The following is a 17235-nucleotide window of genomic DNA, read 5'->3' on the forward strand; positions in this document are numbered from 1 at the left end:
TATGTGTAAATATACACATGTTGTATCTGTCTCGATGTTGGCAAGGCTCCAGACCAGGCAGTTCGAAAGAAATGGCATAGAAGCTGATTTTTTTTCTTCTCGACTCTGCAAGGTTCTCCTCTTTACCTGCGTCCCACAATTTATTTATTTCTTTTACATGAAATATTTCGCCTCCACGTCAAGTGACAAACCACCGTTTTGGCTTTAGAGCCGGTGTGGTGCTGGTCTGCAGGTCATTTCACACCCAATTCCATTGGTTGGCTGGTTTGGTTGGCTGGTTGACACACGTTTCAGCGGCAGTCACACAGTGAGACGCTCGTTCCAAATTTCATTTGCCGTCTCACAGCACAACGTGGAACCAGGGGTTCAGAGTCGAGACCAAGATATTGCCACATTTCTCTCACTCTGGTTCCTTCTGTGACAGCTGAGAATCACACGGTGAGTAGGCAGTCTTAAGGAGTGAAGTTGGGTTTTACTTTAGGCTTTACACATTCATCCAGCCTTCCACCAGCCTATCCCTCCCTTCACTGACCAGCATACCCAATTTCTCTAAAATAGTGAAAGGGAAACAAAACACCTGGCCCATCTACCAGGAAACCTCTACCAGGAGAGACAGACTGCTGCTCAACAAGAAGACATCTGGCTCACTGCCACAGGAAACGACTCTCGTTTAGATCCATTTTCAGTTAACCAACATGGTCGGGCGGGGGTGGGGGGGGCAGTGGGCTCCGCTGTGACTGACATGCCCAGCCCTCACCCAGGTGGGGTGGGGTGGGGTCGGGGGGAGAGAAACAGAAATGTGAGAGTGTGCGACGGCTGAGCGAAATGAAAAAGCACTTTTGGACTCTTTGAGCCGGTCTTGTTTAGCTCCTCTGCCACTGAGTGGCACTTTCATCTGTCTTCTCCCCTAATTGGATCCTCTGCACACTTTCCCTTTGGAGGATCTGCATCTCCTCACACACACACACACACACACACACACACACACACACACACACACACGGCACACACACACACACACGGCACATGTACCTTTTCACACACACACACACACACACACACACACACACACACGGCACACACACACACACACGGCACATGTACCTTTTCACACACACACACACACACACGCACACACACACGTTTGCCTCTATGTGTTTACAGCTCGGCGGCATAATGACAGAAAGAGCTTTAGCCTCTCATTTATTTGCATTTTCTCTCAACCCACCCGGTGTCTGAGGCCTCTCCTTAAACATCAAAAGCGGTACTGGGAGAAGATGTAGCTCCATCCAAATGAAAACAAATCCTTAGAAAAACGGTGTTGCAGACTCCGCATCAGAGCTATTAGTCGTTGAAACCACAACGGCACAACAGACATTTGTTCTGCCTCAGATGAGCCCACAATTAACAACACGGTATAACGAGATTAGCGCTTCCTATTTCGCTTTTTTTATTTAATGCCAATTAGGCGTGATTGTTGTTCTCTCTCATTATTTACATTTAATTATGCAAAGTGTTATGAAAAAGTTCCTGCCTCCTTATTTGTCACATTAAAAATTTCCACATGATGCAGCTAATTGGTGTGTTTGATTTGAGAAAAGCGAGTGTAAAGGCAAAATACGACCTTTTAATGCTCTTTCAATGATCATCAACACATTTGAAAACACCATGTTAAGTGGATTTAATATGTGCCTGAGCCAAACCTGGCCTCGGGGAAATAACAGGAAAGAATAGTTGCGGAAGCTTGTAAAGAGAGATTTCCCCCCATTACCAATCAAAGAGTGTCAGAGATGGCTTTACATAAGACTGACGAATATAAATGATGTTTGTTTCAATGGAATAAAGCAGCTGGACATCAGGAAACTGAGAATAACGTCAATGACCCTGCCGAAACACAGTCTTGCCTTTACGAGGTATTGAATCTTCTGCACTGCGCCTTTAATTCAGCCAAAGAAGTCAGATTTTTTTCAGTTAGGATCGCATAATATATGCAAAATTATTTTGCCACTAGATCCTGTTTTGCATTGCGAGTAAATCCAAAAACAAACCGCCTCCCTGCACGTCCTCAGTGGACTCCAGTTTGGCCAGCATTACTTCCTGGAGCGAAGAGGGATACAATGCGCCGGACAAAACACACACATAGAGGGCGCTAAGATGTGATTTACTGCTAGATGTCTCGATGTCTAGACGTCGGCAGTTCTGTCGAGGGAAATAACGTTTTTCCAAAAGTCTGGCGGGAGACCGATTTTCAGATTTAGCTCCTTTAAAATCTCACTTAGAACTTTTGGTTCGCACAGTTATAAACTCTCTAACCAGGAAAAAAAAATTGGTGCAAATTCCTCTCTGATTATAAAATGGAAGCTCCCCTCTTGTTAATTTAATGTCATAATGAATCATTTGCGGATAGCGTCAAGTCAGCCTCCAAAATGGCCCGAAAGAAACAAGACTACAAGAAAAATCAATCTAACAACAGCAGTTTCACACTCTCCTCGTTGGCCAATTGGATCATTATAATTGGAGGCAGAACAGCTCATGGATTGTGATCTGAAGCATCAGCGACTACAGTTAAAAGTGACAAACTCCGTCGAGGCTTCCACTCAGTATCACCAATTATTTAAGTCAAGGCTGGGGGGAAAAATAAATAAATAATGATAATAAAAAAAAAAAAAAGCCAGCGCTGTTTCATACCCATCCAGGAAACTGCTGGCATGAGCTTCAGTGGGCGCCACCAGAGAATGGTGTCCATTATAACAAATACAAATCTGTCAGCCTTCAGTCTCGCACACATTCCTGGTCATTAAGCCGGCTGCAATTACAACTGTGGGACTCATTAAATTCCTCCGCACTGCTTGCTGGGAAGACAGACAGCCGACGCTGCTAAAGAGGGCGCTTTCCCGAATCACTGGGCTCTGCTATTGTTTCTCTCTAATAGTATAACAACAGCACTCATATCCCTCTGCACGACGGCCGCAGAAATTACATCACATAAGCCTCGGAGAGAACGCTGTGATTAAAGTTGCGGGCCCTAACAAATCACCTTCACTTTAAACAGGTCTGACAGGCTGTTAGGAGACCTGATCCAGCTAAGCTGACTTAATTTTTTCTTTTTTTTTTTCTAAAGAGTGACAGTTCTTGCATAATAATCCATTTAATATTGAAAACATTTCCACAGACTATAATTACTCCGTCTGCAGTTTTTCCCTTTGCATAGCGGTGGGCTAAAAGTTTACCTGAAATTCATAAAGAGCAAGAAAATGAGTTTCTTGAGCCTTTAATCTTTAAAAATTAAACTTTAATTTGGTTGTAACAAGCATTAACAAACACATTTTTAAGAATTTTGTGTTTTGATCAATACAACCTAAAGCCTGTAGGGGGAGTGGTCTTGAGCGAATGCCCCATTCCGACCAAAAAGGAAGCAACCAATAAGCGATCAGCTCGAAGGGCACATTCAGACTGGCAACCAAAATCCGATTTTCAGCCCATCTGGATTGAAACAGGGGGGCTTTTTTGTAGTCTGAACAGTCGCAAATTACATTATATATTTTACAAAACATTTTTGCAAAACAGATTGAAACCAACTTCGGGAGGTAGTTTCAAATGGATTTGGACAGATGTGTCTCAGTGTGAACAGCTCCAAACACACGGATCGGTTTTGACTGTCCGTGACGTCACTCTACTGTAGGTGATGCAAGACCCAATGCGCCACCAGAGAGCGCCATTCCAGGTGCGGAGCTGGAACGTAATGGAACGAGAAGGAAACTCATTGGCTCATCAGTCTGTGGGGAGATGGCTCCATTCAAGCCAAGCTCCAGGGCATGTATCGCAACAAGTGCCGCTGTATATGACGTCAACACACTACACGCGCTGGACGACGCCTCTGATCCGACGCCGTTACTACAGCAAGCTGTCAAATCGCTTAAAAACGTGGAGCCAGATCCCATTTGGATACTTTCTAAAAACAGTGTGGACAGTCAGCCCTAAATTGGATAAATCGGATTTGAGAAGGAATCTGATTTGAATCAGATTCGCCTGCAGTCTGAACGCAGCCTAAAAGATTTGCCGCAACGCGCACGGAGAGAGTGAAGTGTACGAGAGCGCGCAAGTGTGCAGTGGCGCCAAAGTGCGGCTGCACACAAGCGCAGGTCAGCAACAAAGACGGCCAGAAATCCATTAACCGCTTTGTGTTTACAGCAGGAGGCATCGCGGTGGAAGCAATAAACCTCTGGCTTCCAGTCGCCTTGTAAAAAAAATAAAGGACCAACATTTGCATTGCCCATTAGGCCGCATCAAGAGCACCGTGTCTACCTGTGTGCACACAGCTGATTGACCTGGAAAACAAAGCAAGCAAAGGCTGCGTGTGTGAATCAGCACAGCAGAGGCTTGATTTGCGAAGCATCTTTCTAGATTCACCCCATGTTAAATGTTTTCTTCTTGTGTCCTCGAGAAGACGATCATATGCTCTCCTTAAGCAAAGCCATCCTACACATTTGTCTGGTTTCCAATCCACAATTCATCACCGGCTTCTGTGATTTTCTCTCTGAAACGGCCCTGCATGCCGGAGCCTGTGCCTGTGCCTGTGCCAGCGAGGAGTGTGATGTATGAGGAGAGGTGAAGAGACACTGACACTCCGGCGGTGTGACAGACTGACCGGCGCTCACCGTAGCCCGGAAAAGCAAGCTGGCAGTCAGAACTAACCAGCCATGAACCGCTGCTGTCAATCTCCGAGCTCAAGGTGGAGAAGCAGAGTCTCCCGCGGAGGTTTGACAGTGCGAGGAGCAGTTTGGGCCCCCGGTAGGAAAAAAGTTCCCACATTGGAAATCTGCGATCAAGAAGTTGAAGGAAGGCTGCCTCCGGTGTGTGTGTGTGTGTGTGTGTGTGTGTGTGTGTGTGTGTGTGTGTGTGGCTTTGCCACTCAGCATGGAATCAACAATGCTGTACGGTCACTCTAACCCAAAAGCTACAGTAAGACTGGGACACATCCGAAAAATTGATGCTAAACCTTCGTAAACAACTGTCAAACACATTTAGAAAGTTGCGATCCGATCTGCTGTCTTCCTTGACTTGCAGTAAAATAACTGTACTGACGTCACACATTTGAGGATGAGGTTAGACAAATAATCCATTCAGCCCCCGTCTGATAAAAATTTTAAAAATTCTTAAGCGTGTCCCCAGCCGAATGAATCACAGGTTCAGGCGAAACGTCTTCATGCTTCCAAAAAACAGTCCAGTCGCCTTGACTCGACTTTCAGGACCAGAATGTTATCACCAGCAGCAAACTCAGTAAAGTTAGAAATAGCAAAAAATAAAATAGCAAAAAAGGAAGCAAGGGAAGGCGAGCGATCCATGTTCTCTGATAAAGAGTGTCAACAAGTTTTCCATGTCTATTTAATTATCTCTGTCCTCACTGAGATGTGTTTTTCATTTTGCGCACCAACTTGTACAGCGAGCCGTTTGAAGTTACGTGACTGTTCCATTTGTTAACAAAAAGCCCCCGTTCCCAAAATTTAATCCTCAAATTTAAGTAGAAAACTTTAAGCGATGTGCACGAACAGTTTGAATTAATTTAACGCACAAGGAAATTGATTATTAGTCAGGTTGGCAATATTTTTTTCAACTCTGAATGATGCGACTCTGAAGGTGACCCAAAACATTAAAACAAAAACATCATCGATGTGTATCAGCAAAGGACAGTTATGTTTTTTTGTTTTTTTTTTAATGTAAAAACCAAAACCAAACCCCCCCCCCAAAAAAAAAACATCGAAGTGCACGGTCACCTTTAAAACACAGCCGATTTTTGCTCCCGTTCATTATGCACAAAGGATTATGCAAACAATCTCACAAAGGCATTTGAGAGTTTAAAAGGACGACTGGGCTCCTTATACACCCGCTGCTTTTGTGGACGGCGAGGAAAATACGTTCTGACAGGTGGGATACAGTCGCCGACATTCTCTACCTTCACATACCTGGCAGGATGAAAAAGTGTGATTTTTTTTTTCCTCTAAAGACCTACACAGTTTGTATTATGGGTAATGAAAAGTTCCGCCACTGAAGTCAAAGATCAAAAATAAATATCAGAAGTTTTTTTCCCCCTCTTAAATGGAGCCAGAAAGTTGAGCGGGAAACCTATACAGCTACCAGCGGCACTCGCACAATATCGCCCCTTTGACGCTACAGAGCGCAGATGCTTGAAAGCCAAAGCGGTCATTTGGTCTCGAGAATCTTTGAAGTTCGAAGTCTTTATGCGATGGATGTTTAAGAAAATGCACAACTCAGAAGGGCCAGATTTTTGAACGCATGAATGCAGATTTGAAAGAAAACCCCCGAAATTTACGCGAGGGGGATTTTCAAAGAGGAGATTCACCCTCCAGTGATGAGGACTCAGTGAGGAGAGTGAGGACTTTGTCGTCATTGCTTTTTTTTTTTTTCCAAGAAAAAGAAGGAGGCTTTGTCCACGCTCTCCTTTACAAAGCAGGCGTGGAGGTGGGAGAGAGAGAGAGTTTCGATTTCTAATGGAAGAAATGGAACGGAATCACCGCGGTTGTGGACGTGTCTTGTCAGTGAGGTAAGCAGAGCATTTCAGAGCGGCAACTACAGAGAAACGGTTGACAGAGGCAGTCGAGTCATAGCTGGACACAGCTAGCGTAGCTCGACAGAGGTGAAAGACCTTCCTGCACAGTAACGCATTTGGAGAAAGCAACACCAAAATCTCCCAAAGAAGAAAAGGTTAAATTTTTTCCCAAAAAATAGAATAAAAAATGTTTTACTGAGCCTGCAACCCTGAGTTCAGGAAGAAGCGGGTATTGAAAATGGATCAATGCATGGATAGTTTTACTGTGAGAACAAAAACCTTCATTCTGTAAATGGGAATGGTTACTCAAAAGTCTTGCTGGATAAAAAGATGCACCGGAACCAATTGGTTTGGAACACCTGTGGACCTACTTGATCTGCAGCTCAGAATCCTGATCTCTCGCTCTCCTTTCCACCCTTTGGGCGGACGGCTAAAATGCGCCACCCGGCCTTCGTCGACCCTTAAAAACTGAGTCGCGTCCTTTGCATAAAATTAGACCATTATTCCCGATGTCAGCCGTCAAACCGCGGCGCGAGAAATGAGGGGGGAGCACGTCGCGTGGGAAATAAGCGGTGGGCAGGCGGCGAGAGGACAGATGAGCGATTAAAGGATACTTTCCTGGAGCTCCTACCGCCACCCTGTAGTCCTGGAAGCTCTTGCTGGGGTGGAAGTTGAAGATAAAAAGCACATTCGCCCTGTCAAACACGATGACCTTGTCCTGCTCGTGCCTGCTGCTGACAAAGGCCTGTGGAGGGGGCGAGGGAGGGGTAGGTGGAGAGAGAGGAAAGCTAATGAAATATTCCTTCATGCATAGTCATTACGTCCGTCGTCTCGGATTTAGAGGTCTGCAATAAGGGGGGTACAAGGGGATGTGTGCAGTATATCAGGGGGGGTCGCAGCTTTCCAATCAGGCTGAGAATCACAGCAGGAGCGGCAGGCAGGCAGGCAGGCAGGCAGGCAGGCAGGCAGGCAGGAGGCGGCGGCCGGCAAGCCTGGACGTCTGCTGCCGCCGCGCTTGTCAGCTTCAGACGGCGGCCGCTCTCCCGTGCAGCCAGCCACTGTTAACGTGTCATTAGCAGAGATTATCACCGTCACCCAACCCTCCCATCTGCTCCTCCCACACCTCCCGCGCTCGTGGCGCCCAGTCGCCCCAGCCAATTTCAGGGCGACATATTCACGGCTGAACGGCGAGATAAGCGCCGGCGGAGGGGAAAAAAAAAAGTGGACCGGCGGAAGGGATAAAGGTCAGAGAAGAAGAGAGAGGGCAGCCGGGGGGGGGGGGGGAGTCAGCTGAAGTCCAGTTACTCAAGCGGAGAAACGGTGAAACTTCTGTGGAGATGTTTTGAAATGTGACTTAAAGGGCCCACAATGAGGACAATTTACTGCAATGACACGTGGTGTCTGGTCGGTCATGACAAAAGTCCCTCCTTTGCTTGTTTGGCTTGTTCTGCTTTTGCTTGTTCTGCTGGTGTAAATAACACAGTACTCAAAATCAGCCCTTTGTGATGTCACAAATGGCAATCGTCCAGCCCCCTCTAAATTTGCAGTTTACTGGCAAACATTGGGTTTTAAATGATTTCTGTTTTGATTTTGTTAATTGCGCTGGGCTGCGTCTCTTGTACGTGGTGCTGGATGGAAAACAACAACAGAAAATGGCCATGAAATGTGCTGCTGAATTGTAAAACTTGTGTTTTGCAGAAGGGCTGCGGACAGACCAGAGGTTTTCTGGAGATTAGTATTTTTTCTTCTGAAATTATAAATGCATCAGGCTACTCCACTGGAGTCCATGGTGAAAGTGGGCAGATTTTGGGACAAGATGCACAGATCACGACCGACATCGAGATTTTTCTGATTTCATTGTGGTTCGTCTGAAAAATTCTAATAATGATCTAATTAAAATGTGTCTTGCGTGCAAGAAGAAACAACACACGAAACCCTGTAAACGTTGGATGCTGCATCTCTTAGTTGGGCATCAGATCCAAGAGGCTGTTTTTGTCCAGGCCTGCAGCATTGTTCCATTTGAAACAGTTTTTGGATGGAACGTAACACAACAAAAGCAGCTCCATCTTATGACCTTACACTGTTGCTGTTGGCTTTTTTTTTTATTATTATTATTTTTTTTTATAGTTGGCTTGTTTTCATCAGTCTACTTTCAGAGAGAAATCTCCACCACTTTCTGGAACTCCAGTTAATTCAGTTGCAGCCAGCACTGTTGGTGCCCAAACCTAATTTGAATTCTGGCCTTGGATCCCGAACAAACATTTTAGGTTTTCAGGTTTGGACTGCATCAATAATAGAAAACAAGTTTATTTGATTATGGGACTTAAAAAGTCCAAATTTACATGGTCTAATCGGCACATTTAATTCCCCTGTAACCGAGCAGTGACGGATACTGTTGTTATTACTTCCTCATTAATTATAAGCAGAATAATATGAAGCCTGCTTGCTAGGGTTTGCTCTGACAAGCGCTGTGGCATTTTCTCTGAACAGAAACTTCAAATTACACCTGAAGTTCTGTTTTCTGAGCAAGCAGCTGCGTATCCACAAAGATTTTGGCATTTGGCATTTTTATTTCTTCCCACATACACCTGAGACAACAGGGGGAGCTGCTGACAGACCCTCTTTGCTTTTTAATTTTACCTTTGAAACGCCCTTGAATCCCAGCGAAAAAAAACTCAACTACGGCGGGAAATATATATACATATATTTCTCTCACTAAGCACGATTACCTCCCCAATGTCAATGATACGCTGTCCTGCCTTACGACTGACCCGAAGTGCAACAAAGTGCAGAAAAAAATAACTCCCTAAAATATACGTTTTATCCGGGATTAAAATAAGCAGGGAAGTCCGTCGCCTCAGAATGTGATAAATATTAGAGCCAGTGCCAAAGAATCATTCTGTGAGTGGAAAGGTGAGACAAGCGGTGACCGTCTGTGCTGCCTGTGTGCGAAAATGGCCAGTTTGAGCAAAGTGTGCAGATTTGGTGGCGAACGTGATTAAAAAGCAGCACGGGGGCAAGAGAAACGCTGCACTAACAGGGAGAGGAAAACTTTGAGCGGCCGGAGCTGATGGAGAGCTGTCGTTAGCTTCAGTTGCACATTTGGGAATTGAGCAGCAGGAGTGGCTCCGATATAAATTTTAATGGGTGACAGAAATGTAAAAATTTAGGGTGTCGCAGAAGGCCTACAGACACCTGCAGCAGTGTCAGATGATTTGAACAGATCGGCCGTAATACTTTTCGCAAAGCTCAAATCTGCCAGAGTGGCTGAAGGACGAGCGGTTCGTAAGCCACGTGGCCACATTGCGGCAGAATTCACAGGTGCATTTGATGGATCGTTAATAATAGGAGAGTATATATACATATTTAAAAAATACCATTTTGAGCAGTTTGTAAACAGGAAATAAGCGTCTAAAAGCGCAGCACAGTGAGGCTAAAAGGTGGATAAACAGGGCTGCAATGGAAAGAAGGGATTTTAAGAGCTCTGCCACTGTAGCTAAACTCTGCTGCCTGGTATTTTTCCATCGCAGAAGCCTCTCAAAGGAGGTGGGGGAAAAAACACACCATCTTTTGTCTCTCCCATGGGTTTCAAATTCAGGCTACAAGAAAAGCTGCAGGATGAGAGTCAAATCTTTCAGTGTTTACCTTGACAGTCGCCACAGAAACAGGCCGTTCCTTCAAACGAGCTCCAGTTTATCTGCAGCTGCCTGAGAGCAGCTCCTCATTGTGGAGAACAGGGATGTGCCCGGGAGAGATTTTCCTTTTTTTTTTTTTTTAGCTTTAAAAATATGAACCCAATATGACCGGAATAATTCGCCAGAATTAGGCTGGGACGCTCTAATAATTCTTTGCCGTCGTGATGTTTTGGTTTTAATGTTGCGACGGAACGAACGGAAGCTGTGAAGCCGTGAAGCCGTGAAGCTGTGAAGTGTCCTTACGGGTGAGGCAGCCAGCCAGCCGTACTTGTCCTCCGTTCGGTTCATGTCCCGGTCGAAGGCGTAGAGCTGGTTGTAGCGGAGGTGTTCCACGTCCAACAGGTCAAACTGGCGCCGTGCATAGTGGTAACTCTGGTCGTTCCCTGCCCTGGGGAAATCCAGCCACTCGGGATGACCAAACTCATTCCCTGCAACACACACAGCAGAGAAGGTTCACGATGTGGAAGAGGGGGCGGCAAAGGAATTTTTTGGCAAATTCAAATTCAGCTCCGTTGTGCACAGTAACAGGAGGCTCCGCCCAGGAGCTCGGGCATCACGCAAAGTTTAAACAAAGTCGAGAAAAGACGATTCAATCCGGCTGCGCTGCGGCCTCGCGGTGACCCCCGCAGAGGTTAATAAGCTCAAAGCAACAAAGCTCAAACTGGAACAACAACAGCGAGCCAACCTCCCCATCACCCTGCAACTTTCAACCTCGAAGTCAACGCAACACAAACAGCACAACACGAGTCGACGCACTGTGCAAATAAAAAACCCCCGTCGCTTCGAGCTGGATGTGGAAGTGAGCAGATCAGGTTATATTCGCACATTTGCACATTTCTTTTTCTTAAAGATGGAGCCGGCAACACGGAGATAATGCACAGACATATTCATAAGCACAGCAAGCAGATGAGAAATAAGAAAAATCAGCAGAAATGTTTCTCGAAATGTTGCCTGTCAATAATTCTGACTCCTATTCAGCATTACTTCACACTTAATAACGCTGCAAAGAAAGGCTGATTATCAACTCAGACGCTTTGCAATTAAAGGCGAAAGTGGAACAAGTTCCACAAGGCGGACGCAAAGCTTACGGCGTGAAACAATGGCCGTGCTGCGACTGCGTCGTCACGCCAGCGGCGGAGATAATGAATCCATCATCAGATGTCATGACGGCATCATAAGACAACAGCAGGGTAATTGAAATCCCAGCAGAGGGAGGAAGAAGGAGGCAGGAGCGACAGCACAATACAGGCTGGTGGTTCATGTGGTGTTCAGAGAGCCTCGCTCCACACGCACACACATGCACGCACAGGCACGGGCACGGGATGAATTGGAACGGACAGGAAGTGGCAGCGGATTCAAATGAAATACATTATGTAGGTGTTAAAGAAGTAACAAACAATATGAGGCAGGGGCTGCCATCAGAACAAGTCGGGAAGGAAAAAAAAAACTTCTGCCTGAGAATTAGGGCAGAGAGAGAGAAGGAGAGGTGGAAGAGGAGGAGGGAGAGGGGAGAGGAAGCTTTTTCTTGTGACATCTGCATGAATTACAAGCCGCCCACACAGCTGAACTTGGAATGTAAAGCAAAAAATGACACCTCACACTTGCAGAACTAGCAGCACTATCTATCTATCCATCTATCCATCTATCCATCCATCCATCTAGATCTTTTGTTCAATTTGAATTTACACACACATCTTTATAAAAATCTATCAATGCAACTTTCATCTATATAAATCAAAATCTGTCTATACCTACATTGCATACCGCAAAATATCCACATGTTTATGTAGCATTCAATCTTGTTCCATTTCTGAGTGAGTTGTTGTCGGAGAGGGAACCGAGCACATTTTCCAATGACACTTGCTTAAATACTAGCACGGAAAATATCTTGTGCTCCATCAGATTGACAGCATGTGGAATTCAATGTGTGACGCAGACTGCATGGGAGATATTTGAATATCCTTCAGAATTAAATGTAAAATATCTTTATATTTTTTCCCCCCGCGTGCACACATTAAAGAAGGAAGACATTCACGAGGACCGTTCCGTCAGCATTACGCTTCATGTTTGGCTCATCCCTGCGTTTCCCTACGAGACACATCCACCTCAGGTTACATCACATCAATGCCTCGAAAAAAAAAAAAAAAAATCCAAGAGTGCAGGAGTCGGCAGGTTCGGGTTCCCATGAGTTGCCGGCGAGAAGAGCAATTTCAGCACAGATGTTGTTGCAAGAAGCGAATTGTGTCAAGGCTCACAGATCTGGAAATTCCACAGCCGGTTGCTGATTGCCCTCTCTCGCCACTAGGTGGACTCTTTACGCGAACGCTTTCTAAAATACCAGATTAATTTCCTGCTCCATCAGCTTCATTTCCAAGGACTTGAGAATTCTTGCGGTGCGCCGTGTCTCCGTTTTGATCTGATTCAAGATTCGGTGTTTACATGCAGAGAATCGTGGTAACTCTTATCCCTTTATCCGTGATAACCCCCACCATCCTTCTTTCTGATTACTCCGTCTTGTTTACACACGTGCCTACGACGGCGACTGTGCGCAACACCAACCGCAGTGATTTTAAATCTATTCTCTGGGCTCACTGCCGCTGAGCACTATGAAAATGCCAGCGTCACATCGCAGATTGAGAGGCAAACTTTGCCTCTCCCCATGTGAGATGATCACAGTGTCGCCACCGCGGTTTCCTTTCATTGGATGCACACAGCTGTCGGTAACTGAAAACTCAAAAGGTTTTCTTTATCAGGGTGGCAGAAATCGCGCATCTGTAATCGGTAGGCGGCAGCATCCAAGCCTCTCTGCATATGATGCCCCCCCCAAAAAATGAATATTACGCTTACACTGTGCACTTGAATAATATAGATAAAGATTAAAACAAAAAAACAGAACATCAAATCCCTGTAAACACAGCCATGGTGTGAATTTAAAATAAGGCAGACTGCCAAGCTGCTGCGGCGTAATGAGCACACTAAGCTTTCTTTATAAGCTATTTATGGACAAAACACTTTCCCTTCAGGAGCAGAATTTCTGCAGCCGGCAGATCCTTGGCCTGCATCTCAGCCATAAACTTGTGGAGAATACTGAGGAGTTGCAAATGCTTCGTTCGACACTCCCGAGTTGGATTAAATGGCTTCCCTTTTTCATGGACCTAAGTAACTTTTTAAAGCTTTAAGGCATTACATTTTTCCTTTAGAAAAAAAGAATAAATGAAAACCCAAACGTGAAGCGGTTTCTGCAGCGCAGCAATAAGGTTGAGTTGTGTTTGTGCAGTCAGTGTGATATTATTCCGGACCAGCCCAATAAGCAAAATTGCTCGGACTTATTATGTGACAGTTTTATAGCATTGATTGACCTTATGCGCACGCAACTGCTAAATTCAGGCTGGTTTATAAGCCCACCCTCTCCTGACAGTAATGCGGGCCTAAGGCGGGCAGAATTTAAGTGCAACTGTGGTTTTTAGTCGTCCCAATCCCTCTGTTTTACAACATTACCAGGTGTGGGGCGGCAGGTTACTGGTTGCGTCCCTGCTTTAATGGTTACTGGACTACGGCTGGTATAAAGTGGAAAATACAAGCCTCTCGGGCCAAATATGAGACCTCCACTCATAGTTACAGTGCTGAAAAACCTTGCCGCGTATGTTGACTCTCAGTTTTTCTTTGAATTGCTTTTGATTTAGCTGAGCTACATTCTGAAAACCCCAACGTCCAGAAAAGAACCGTAATCCCCTCGATCAAACACAATCGTATACAGCTTGGCGATCTAGAATTCATGGGCACGGCAGGTAGGAGAGAGGAAGAACATTGTACAACAGCGACCTCGGGGTTTGAGAGGCCAACGCAGAATAAGTCGTGTGATCCACCGATTCCAGCGAGGAGCTTGTGCTCAAAGAGGGAAAATTCCCACACACAGAAACACTCCATCACTGCCGCCAACACGCCATTTTCTGTGCATCATTTACAATTCTGCGGCGTTCACTTTGGGGCCGACCACGCTTGGCTTGACAGCTGGATCGTTCAGATTTCAACCCTGAAATCTGGCTCATCCATCGGGCCAAACGCCAAAGAAAGCCTTTTAAGCAGGGCTTCAATTAATTTTCTATGGATCCCACGAGATATGAGCTTCCCTTGGAGATAAAGGGGCATGGGAGTAGAGGCGAGAGAGGTCCCATTGTGATGGAAAGGAAGGATGAACATTCATGGGCATTGTTAGAGTCGCAGGTACATGGACTTGAAGGCTTTTCTCAGTGGGAAACATGTTTCCAGGTTCTTCCTGACTGGCTTTGGCAAGACTTCTATGTAACACCCAAACAGGTTGAACGTAACGCCACAGTAAGTGGTGGCTGACGTCACTCCTTACAGCTATAGGAGGCCATAGAGCTGGTAGAAACAGATCCGATTGGTCCACTTGAATGTAACCGGGTGAACGATCGTCCAATCACCTTTTGAATTTGTTTACTGTGAACTCTTTACCAGAAGGTTGCATGAGAAATCTGAGGGAACGTTTCCAGTGGGCGTGCCGCCCCACCCTCCAACGTTCCCACCCCAACCTCCAGCGTTCCCACCTCTGAAAGACTTCTGTCGCACCTGAGGGAACGGGGCTCTGTGCGTCACGCTGTGCTGCATCCGGTGTATTGTTCAATTTATGCAGAAAGTGGGATGAATCCATCGGTGCGTGGATGTGTAATGACTGCGATGCGCCGTTTGAACATGTTCATGAAGTCTGCAGATGCATCACACAGGTATTCAAACTATGTCTATGCAGGGGCCGTGTCCCAGTTCTGCAGCCAATCTTAAAGCAGGTTTTGAGGACACAGAGCATTGATATTGGAATTCCGAGTCCTGCTAGGCTGTTCTTGGACATGTTTCCCCCCAACCCCCCCCCCCTCCACATTCAGTGCCCCTTGGGAAACGGTGAAGCTACTCTCAGTGGCAAAAAAAGTATAACAAACTGAATAATGACGATGGGGAAGGAGGAAGGAAAAAAAAAGATGCAATGGAAATCTCAGGGTGAAAACGAAAGGGGGGAAAAAAAGAAGGTGTTTGCTTTTTGTTTCTCCAAAGATAAAGTTTGACTGGCATCTGCCAGAGATCCAGAATAGCTCACTGGAACGGAGAATGTTTCGTTTCACTCCATATTTTATTATTTCTTTTCCCCCCACGGAGAGATTTCTGATTCTTCAGACCAGAAAGACAGTCAGACAGTCATTGTGATGTGTGATGTTTTAGATATTTCCAAACACAACGCAGCTTATTTTACTCCAGTTATAATTAACCCACAAAGTCAATTCCTGTTTGTGTTTTGCATTTTCTTCCTGTAAATGTCTTCAGATAATATGTAATATGTATGGGCTGTCTAACCCATTATATAAGCTGTACTGTGACAGTGAAAACAAATGGCAGACAATACACCTGGATTTAAAATTTTCCTCACTGGCCAAGACATTGACCATTTAAACACATCCAAAGGTTTCATATTATACTCATGGTCATCTCAGAGCAGCCCTGCTTGCCTTGCATTCAAAACACCCTACATGTCATCAGAAAGCAGCGCATTTTGCCCGCTGTTTACAGCCTGCCGCACAAACGTTGGACTTTCCATGTTTCGTTGTTGACAACAGTGTGAGTCAGTATCTGAGTGTGGGACAACGATCTGGCAGAGGGTGTTGCCACCAATGCAGGGAGCAGTACCAGTATCCTTTGTGACATCATAAAGGGCCGATTGAAACCAAACAGAAAAGGTAATGGGTTCTTTTCTAATGGGGTGCTGGGGTGGAGTTATGAGAGCATAGGGGGGTTTACCACGCCGACAGGCTGGAGACACACTGTTCTATTATTAAAAATGCTAAAGTGAACGTCTGTTTGCATGATGAAACATATTTTCAATCTACTTGGGAGTGTATGGACAGAAAAGGAAGCAATATGCAAAAAGACGGACAGACAGATGGACACACACACACACACACACGCACACACACACGCACACACACACACGCACACATACACACAGAGGTTAAAAAGGACATAACTGTCTTGTATCTGTCGGCAGCAGGCTGGAGCCTTGATAAAAGTTTTTTTTAAACATCATCTTAACGGCGTAAGTGCAACCAGACGCTCAAGTATGATTATTTCATAACGTCTACTTGCGGAGATGATTGATTTTGTGTACAGCTTGATTTAGTGGTCCGTGGAAGCTTTTTCCTTCCTTTTCACTTTAGCTTCACAAAAAAAAAAAAAAAAAAAAACACTGGACACACCTCCATTAGGTAATCATTTCCCTCTCGGCAATGATAACGCAGCGCTGCTCCTCCAGCATGCCTGCATTAATCACCACTTTAATAGCCTCCCACCGCCTCCTCACAGCTGAAGTGAAGCAGATAGCGCTTTCTGTACAAAGATGAAATACGGCATGATGGATTCCAACAACTTTACGCCAATAAATAAAATCATCATTTGCGCCTTGTAATGTATTGCTTAGGGGTCACCGTTATCTAAGATAGATGAGGTACTGAATATAAATGCACGCAGCTTTTTTTTTTTTTTTTTAAATGTATCACTGAGAGATTAGTAGGGCTGCTGTTTTACATTTTCTGGCTGTAATGAGGTCAAAGAGCGACAGAGAACAGAAATCCCACCGTCAAACTAGACGATAGCGGCAACTTGCATTAAAGGTGCATTAAGGGTTTATTTATAACATGTTGAACATGTTGGAATTTTCTACATCTGAAGATGAAGCCTGAGACAGCAAACAACTTTAATCACTCATTCTACTTCTATTGCTACAAGTCAGACAACTGGATGACAGCCAAAATCTAAATCTAAATTTGCAAATTTAAAACCCAGAGCGTAATTTAGGACATAGTGGGAAACACAGACCGGTGGAAATTGTTCTCTTGTCACGAGCGCTTTCAAATCATTTTTATGGGGGGCTTAATTGCTTAAAAATGTGAGCCAGTCTGTCTGGAATTG

The 17235-nt window shown here is 45.2% G+C and overlaps 1 protein-coding gene across 2 annotated transcripts in view; it reads right to left on the reverse strand.

Annotated features, from left to right (window-relative positions):
• gbe1b (glucan (1,4-alpha-), branching enzyme 1b) overlaps positions 1-17235 on the reverse strand; it is an 82264-nt gene that overhangs the window by 18405 nt on the left and 46624 nt on the right. For both annotated transcript variants that reach the window (XM_076036794.1, XM_076036795.1), the window contains 2 exons: positions 10507-10691; positions 7183-7313 (listed from right to left, as the gene is read on the reverse strand). In XM_076036794.1, the coding sequence (XP_075892909.1) occupies positions 7183-7313; positions 10507-10691 (316 nt within the window). The remainder of the gene's footprint in view (positions 1-7182; positions 7314-10506; positions 10692-17235) is intronic.

Source organism: Nelusetta ayraudi, unplaced genomic scaffold (genome assembly GCF_046127955.1).
Source record: "Nelusetta ayraudi isolate G7.1 ecotype Tasmania unplaced genomic scaffold, CSIRO-AGI_Nayr_v1 ptg000048l, whole genome shotgun sequence".
Taxonomy (NCBI): domain Eukaryota; kingdom Metazoa; phylum Chordata; class Actinopteri; order Tetraodontiformes; family Monacanthidae; genus Nelusetta; species Nelusetta ayraudi.